The sequence below is a fragment of the Curcuma longa genome, unplaced genomic scaffold (assembly GCF_044706935.1).
Source record: "Curcuma longa cultivar G26 ecotype Majalengka, Jawa Barat unplaced genomic scaffold, ITB_CL_G26_1.1 contig_17393, whole genome shotgun sequence".
Lineage (NCBI taxonomy): Eukaryota > Viridiplantae > Streptophyta > Magnoliopsida > Zingiberales > Zingiberaceae > Curcuma > Curcuma longa.
In genome coordinates this window covers 1-7873 of record NW_027430585.1, presented here as the reverse complement: position 1 = coordinate 7873, position 7873 = coordinate 1, and the positions used below count along the sequence as shown (strand labels likewise).

The following is a 7873-nucleotide window of genomic DNA, read 5'->3' as shown; positions in this document are numbered from 1 at the left end:
CAGCCCAATATGAGCATTGCCTCATATTTTGGCTAGCTACCTCATTTGGTCGGTTTGTCTTACTAATTTGTTCTTGTACTTGGAAAGTCTAGAAGGTTATAACTAAATAGACTTCTGATCGTCAAGATGCATCTCTGCTTGGTTTGAATGTCATGCCTAGCAAGACCTAACAAATCACAAGTTGGTTGTGCCAAGTACCAGCTTTGCCATTTGGTGACATCCCGGGTGGGTCGCCCATTGGGTACTTGGTACAGATTCCTTTTGTTTCACTAACCGCCAAGTGTGCAATCAATTTGTGTGTTTGACTATATAAAATTATTGTTTGATACTACAATATCGACTATAATGTCTGTAAGATTGTGTATAAAGTAATAGAATTCTAATAGGGATAAAGATTCATGTGACAAATGCAATTGTTGGGATACACTTATTGTTGTTGTTCTTGTTTTCGTATCATTCTACTGAATCCACATCATTTTTTCCTTTAAATCAGTTACTCAGTTGTATCTTCAATACTATCATATGAATTTTATGCTCGTTTAACATGCTTGCTCTTCATGGAGAATTTTTGAGTCATACTGTTCTCTCTCTCTTTTCAGGTAATGGAAGCAATTACCTGGATTATGTTCCAAGACCCACCTCTAGCCATTTGGATGATTTCATCACCCACTCCAATGGCGAAGGCATGCTCAAGGCCTTCATTGAAGGCATATCTTGGTTTGCCACTGCTCGCTGTATCCTCTTCAACACCTTCAATGAGCTTGAAACCAGAGCCCTCCACGCACTCCGCTCCTTCGTCGCAGTCCCCTTCTACTCCATCGGCCCCCTTGTCGCCGACATTGTCACTGAACAAACCCCAAAATGGTACTTCAGCTGGTTGGACTCTCATCTGCCAAGGTCTGTGCTGTATGTATCATTGAGTAGCTTCCTTCCTTTCACAAATGAGGAGCTCAAAGAGATCGCCATCGGGCTTCAGATGAGTGGGCATCCATTCCTCTGGTCCGTGCCTGATTCAAAGGACATCGAAGAGCTCATCGGCGGCCCGAAAGGTATGGTTGTTCCATGGTGCAACCAGGCTGAAGTGCTGTGCCACCCTTCAATCGGGGATTCTTGACACACTGCGGTTGGAACTCGACATTAGAGGGCATTCATGCAGGTGTTCCCATGCTCACATTTCCACTCATGTGGATCAATTTCCAAATAGCAAATTGATCGTGGAAGATTGGGGAGTGGGGTTTAGTCTAAAGGATGATGACAAGGGTGTGGTATCTAGGGAAGTTATCGCTATAGCAGTGCGAAGATTGATGGACCTCTATTCGGCGGGAAGCAAGGAGTTGAGTAAGGTAATGGAGCTCAAGTGGAAGTCTCATTTTGCTTCTTCGACCGAAGTAGACTTCAACAATTTCATCGAAAAGATCACGAGTCAAGGTAGTGTTGAAAGTTAAACAATATTCCAGTGTTGAAGGTACGTATTATTAGAGTCTATATGCATGGATATGTCGTCATTGAAGTTCATCGGTCAAGACAAGTTTGAAAGTATTAATTTGTTTTGTGGAATACCTTTGATAGGTATAGACCGTGGAAATGGTATTGAATAACTATATTTGTCCTAAAGAATAAGCTCAAAATTATAGTTATTCATTTTAATCTAGACTAGTAATTAATTTCTCCCAATAAAATTTGGAGGACGAATTAATAGATAGCTTTTGTGTTATCCATCTCGATCGGTCTATTATGTACTCAACTCTCCAAGCCCTTTAAATTTTTACTAATCATTATATAATTAAATTTATAATTTTATTTTAAAAAAATTTATATTATTATTATTATTTTATCTTTGGTACGTAGAGAATATTTGGGTAAAATAAAATGGAGAAAAAAAATATTTTTTCTCTTGAAAATACTTAAAATTTTGATTTATGGTCTGAGCGGGGTTGTGCTAATTAGATGGCCGATCGGTTCGGCTCAGTTACTCGTTCAATCGGTCATACTTTACTCGCGAAGAGAGAGAGATGAGCAACGATGGCGATAATGTTGGTGCCGACGGTGGTTGATAAGAACTCGTGTCCTATCTCACAGAAAATCGAAAAAAAAATAAGAACGAGAAGGATGATCACTTCAGATATTGACCTTTAATAATCAATAGAATTAATTAATCAAAAAATTTTATTTCACTATTTGATCCAAAAGATTACATAATGAATTTATATATAAATTTTTAACAATACTAATACTAAGTCAATATAAAAAACATTAATAAATCTAATAACTTATTCAATGGATAATTATTAATAAATCAGATAATCTTATCTAAATTAATAATAAATTTCATATCATATTTTAAAAGATGATATTTTTAAATGACTTATTTTAAATAAACCTATCTGAGAATTGTATCATTTCATCATCCTTCAAAATAATTTTGTACTGTAGGTTGATCTTTTCTTTTTCTTCTTTCAATGATTTATATATATAAAATAATTTCTTATTGTGCATCAATTGAAATCTTCTTTTGACGAAGATAAATAACCTTTTATAATTGTTTCTTAAATTTTAAAATTTTCTTTAGGCCTTCGTTAAAAGATTTATGAGCATGTCAATATTTTTTTTCGCTTAGCCTTATATCAGATCCTCATCTGAGTTACGATGAAAAAATACTTTATAATGTATCAGATATTGTTGGAGATGAAAATAAAAATTGATGTAGATTCAATAATTTTAATTACATATATCATAAAATTTAATTTATATATATATATTATCTCGTTATTGTTCAATGACCTTAATAAATATAATAGTATATTCTGATAATATGTGGAAGGACTTATTTAAAATAAGTCTATGGGTCCATCGATTATATCCCAGTCAATATGACAATCTACATCAACAATCTCAATGAAAAGATTAAGCATGACGGTGAGTTATTCATTTTGATGCATTAACGCGCCGCTTTTTTCGTCGTATAAACCCTAGAAAGATCAATTATCAGTTTTCGGATGATGCTATCTAGTTATTTCATTGTCTTCTCTTCATCTCTATATTCTATACTGTTCCGATTGAGAAGTGCGTCTGAACAAGCCATCGGACCTTCGTCGGGGGCTGGCTTGGAATAGAAAGAAGGATCGATGCTCCGCTGGCTCCCGGACCTGAGAACAAAGAAGGCATGAGTAGGAAGGCCAGGGGGGTGCCCTGGCGCGACCGCTCAAGTCAAGCACGACCGGAGGAAGAAGAAGATGAACAGGGGGGAGAACTTGAGCGTGAAAGAGAGTAGAGGAGTCGAGCGAACATACCTGCTGAGGAGAGAGTTGTCGTTTTAAGGGGAGATGAGCGTGTATACCTGTCACATCATCATTTAAGGAATATCATATCAAGATTAATGAGGTGTCAGGAACAATCGAGTTCCCTGTCCCATCGTCGGTAAGGAGCCTTCTTGTCATGGTCCATATGGGTGGCAGAAGATGACGGTAATTAATAGAGGTGTGGGCTTGTCAGAAACCATGATGGGATATGCTAGGGCACTATAGGGCGCTTCGTCGATTCGGCTCGATAAGAGGTATGTAAGGTGAGGGAAGAGGCCGTCGCGGCGATCCGGGCGCCGAATGCCTCCCTCCGGTGCTATAGGCGAATGGGGGTGTAATCCGAATGAAAGAGGGGAAGAGAGGACGAATGGACGATTCAGCCACTAAGCGGACTGAGTGGGCGATTCAGCCACTGCGCGGACCGAATGGGCAATTCGGCCGCTGCGCGGACCGAATGGGTCAAAAGGGCATGAAGTAGTGGAAGCCTTAAATAGATTTGTAGGTCGCCGTGAGAAGCTTTGGTATTTTTGACTGTGAAGGCAGGTGGATACCAACTTGGCCGAATCAGCTTGGGGGGTTGGCCAAAAATAGCTAGCTAGTAAGATCCCCCGGGCAAGCGATCTTCCCCCTGGGTGATTTTCCAGCATCCTTGATGAGCCTCCCGCAAGATATATTCAGCGTCTTCTGGCCCCACACACTTTAGAAGGGGACAGGAGAACGCACGTCGGTATAGCTGATCCCCCACGAGGGTAAACCGAGCCGCGCGTCTTCGGAGTATTTTTGCTTGATCCGGACCGGCTGGCGTTGCACCTGTTTGGAGAAAGTTCAGGAGTGGGCTTCTCCAATCGTCCAATTCAGCCACCAGCTCAGTTTGGTCGATCTGAGCTATAAAGGCAATCTGAGTGATCGGTCCTTCATCTGTCCATTCGGTCACAACACTCGCCAGTCGGGCCAATTCATCTGCTTTACTATTCTCTGTCTGAGGAATCTTCTGAACAGACACCTCCTTGAATTCCGCCTTTAGTTTCATGAAAGCCTCGGCATACCGGCAGAGTCGATCATTGCGAACTTCATAACTTCCCTCCACTTGTTCTGCCACCAATTGAGAATCGGAATGTAGTTGTACCCGGGCAGCTCCCATCCGCTTGGCTGCCTGAAGACCAACGAGAACGGCTTCATATTCGGCTTCGTTGTTAGAAGCTCGAAAACTCAATCCGATAGAGAGCCAAATTTCTTCCTCTTGGGGGGAGATTAATACCACCCTAACTCCGCTCCCTTGCCGATTGGAAGAACCATCCACATATACTTTCCATCTCTCCTCCGTCTAGCCTTCAAATATCTCGGTGAGGAAGTCAGCTAAGACCTGAGCTTTGATGGCCGTCCGGGGTTGATACTGGATGTCGTACTCTCCAAGTTCCACTGCCCATTTGACGAGCCGCTCGAAGACTTCCGACTGTGTGAGCAGTCGGCCCAGGTTGCTATTGGTTATGACTGTGACCGGATGAGATAAGAAGTAGGGGTGCAACTTCCGAACAGACAAGACGAGCATCCACACCAGCTTTTCAAGATTGGAGTATCTAGTTTTTGCATCTTTGAAAAGGTGACTAGAGAAATAAATGGGCTGCTGAGACTGACCTTCCTGTTTCACAAGGACAGAGCTAGCGGCGGAGTTGGAAGCGAATAGGTATATCCATAACGGCTCGCCTGGAGAAGGCTTGGTGAGCCGGGGGAGCTGAAACATGTATTCTTTAAGTTCTGAAAAGGTCTTGTCGCAGTCTTCGTTCCACTCAAACTTCTGCGCCCTCTTCAACACCTTGAAGAAGGGGAGACTGCGTTCTGCCGATCTGGAGATGAATCGGGACAAGACATTGATCCGGCCAACCAACCTTTGTGCTTCTCTGAGATTGCGCGGAGGAGACATTTGAGATAATGCTTGCACTTTATCCGGATTGACTTCGATCCCCTTTTCGATTACTATGTACCCGAGGAACTTCCTCACTCGGACTCCGAATAGGCACTTGGCCGGATTCAGCTTAAGACCGTATCGGCGCAGGGTGTTGCAGGTTTCTTCTATGTCAGTGATGAGGGAGCCTCCCCGCTCTGATTTAATTAATATGTCATCCACATACACTTCAATGTTACGGCCTTGTTGGTGGTGGAAGATTTTGTCCATCAACCGTTGATAAGTGGCTCCTACGTTCTTTAGTCCGAATGACATTACAGTATAACAAAAAGTTCCATTTGTTGTTATGAAACTGACCTTATCTTGATCGTCTACAGAAAGGGGGATTTGATGATACCCCTGATAAGCATCAAGCATGCATATATATTCACATCCGAAGGTTGAGTCGACCAGTTGATCTATCCTCGGCAGCGGGTAGCAGTCCTTCGGGTAGACCTTGTTTAAGTCTCGAAAATCCACGCATACCCGCCATTTGTTGCCCGGCTTCGACACCAACACTATGTTAGATAGCCACGTAGGAAAGTGCACCTCCTTGATGTGTCCGGCTTTCAGTAACTTCTGCACCTCCTCCCGAATTACTTTGTTCTGCTCCGGGCCGAAGTGCCGTCGCTTCTGCTTGATGGGGCGAGCTCCTGGGAGGACATTGAGGTGGTGGACGGCGACAGAAGGGGAAACTCCCGTGAGATCGATCGGAGTCCAAGCAAAGATGTCTTGATTCCGGCGGAGGCAGGCGACCAGTTCTAGCTTTAGCTCAGCTGGCAGTTCGGCGGCCACTTGAACGGTCATCTCGGGGCGGTCGGGACAGACTATAGCAGTTAAGTTGGGTTAGGCCCGCCGGGTTGGCCTGCCCCGCCAAATAATTTAGGTGGGTTGAGTTAGAATTTTATCAACCCATTTTAAGATGGGTTGAGATGAGTTGGCTCGCCTAGGCCCGCGACCGGCGTGGGTTGGCCCGCGGTGGGCTAGGGTTGGCCCGCGGGTTGAGAAAGTTTATTTATTTATTTTAAAATTTAAAATTAAAGTAGAAAACTTAATGAATAAGTGAGTTTGATTCATTTAAATTATAATTCAAGCTTAAAAATTATAATTCAAACTTAAAACTTTTAACTTAATCAATTTAAATTATAATTCAAACTTAAAATTTTTAATAGGCCCATGGGTTGGCCTGCCTAAGCTGCGGCCCACCTTAAGTTGGATTGGGTTGGAGATTTCCCAACTCGCCAAGTTGGTGGGTTGGCCTGCCCCGCCCCGCCCCGCCATATGATGGACCCGCTATGGGTTGGCCCGCCCCACCATGGGTTGGCCCGTTTGACAGCTTTAGGGCAGACTTGCAACAGCTCCTTCTCGGCTAAAGTGCGAGGGTTCAGCACCTCTTGAACAGCATGCACTTCTACTCCTTGGGTCCGTCGGGCCTTTCTGGCTTCGGTCCGGACTGCATCTACATAGCAACGCCGCGCGGTCACCTGGTCGCCTCGCGCCTCGCCGACTAAGTCTTCCACCGGGAACTTGATCTTCTGATGGTAAGTGGAGACGATGGCCGAGAAGATGCTGAGTGTTGGCCGACCCAGTATCACATTGTAAGAAGAGGGCGCATCCACTATAGTAAAGAAGGAGTATCGCACCCTTCGAGTTGGTTCCTCGCCGAGGGAGATGGCGAGACGGTATGTCCAAGGGGGCGCACTTCGTTTTTCCCGTGAAGCCGTACAAGGAGGTGGCCATTGGTTCTAGATCAGCTTCATCAATTTGCATCTGATCAAAGGCCTTCTTGAAGATTATATTGACGGAGCTGCCAGTGTTGACGAACACTCTGGAAATGTCATAATTGGCGATGATAGCTTTTATGACTAGAGCATCGTCGTGAGGGGTTTCCACCCCCTCCAAGTCTTGCGGTCTGAAATCGATGGTGGGGCCATTCCCTCGGTTGCCTCCACCGACACCGCACACTTCTAACTGCCGGCTGTGGGCCTTTCTGGCCCGATTGGAGTCTCCATCCGTAGCGCCCCCTGTAATCATGAGAATGCTGCCTCGGGGGATGTTGTCCTGATTACCGACCCGAGGGTCGCGAGGGTCGGATCCCTGACTGCGATCACCTTCATTCAGGGCTGGGGGAGTTAGCTCCCTTGGAGAGCGGTGGCGCTTGTAAGCGGCCCGAGGAGAGAGCGGCGGGGGTAGCGGAGTTGCCTGATTACGAGTTTCCCTCCGAGGCTGGGGGCGGGTGCAGCCCTCCTAGTGCGCTGTTCTTCTGCCTCCTGGAGGACTCAGGCATACTGATGACAATCCTGAGTGTCGTGACTCCGCGTCCAATGGTATGCACAGAAACGAGGCAACCATCGTGAAGGCCCCGAGGGCTGAGTGGGTCAGGAGTTTACTGCTTGTATGGCACGAGAGCCAGATTTTGGTATGATCGGGCGCTCCGACCTCCGGAGTGGTTGCGATAAAGGGCGTTGTTCATTCCGAAGGGTCGGAGCAGGCTGCCGATTCCGACCCCCATGAGATTGGGAGTCGGAGTCTATGCGCTGAGCCAACTGAGTTTCCTCCACATGTATGTACTTATCTGCTCGAGTCAGCAGCATGTCAAAATTTTCCGGAGGCTTCTTGATGAGGGACCGGA

General features: G+C 45.1%; 2 protein-coding genes across 2 annotated transcripts; one reads left to right on the top strand and one right to left on the bottom strand.

The window, feature by feature from the left end:
- Window positions 1-599: 599 nt before the first annotated feature.
- On the top strand, window positions 600-1615 carry LOC141816608 (UDP-glycosyltransferase 87A2-like; the record flags this gene model as incomplete). Its single annotated transcript, XM_074704359.1, is given in 3 exon segments — window positions 600-1100; window positions 1103-1186; window positions 1189-1615. Coding segments are annotated over 3 exon segments (842 nt in total), but the record flags the coding sequence as incomplete, so codon positions are not given.
- Window positions 1616-3894: 2279 nt separating this feature from the next.
- Window positions 3895-4440, bottom strand: LOC141816607 (uncharacterized). The gene has a single exon (XM_074704358.1). The coding sequence runs from the start codon at window positions 4438-4440 to the stop codon at window positions 3895-3897; it is 546 nt and encodes a 181-aa protein (XP_074560459.1).
- Between the last annotated feature and the right edge of the window lie 3433 nt (window positions 4441-7873).

What these genes read in the sequence shown, in the direction of transcription:
- LOC141816607 (XM_074704358.1), bottom strand. Translation starts at nt 4,440, where the DNA reads ATGGGAGCTGCCCGGGTACAACTACATTCCGATTCTCAATTGGTGGCA.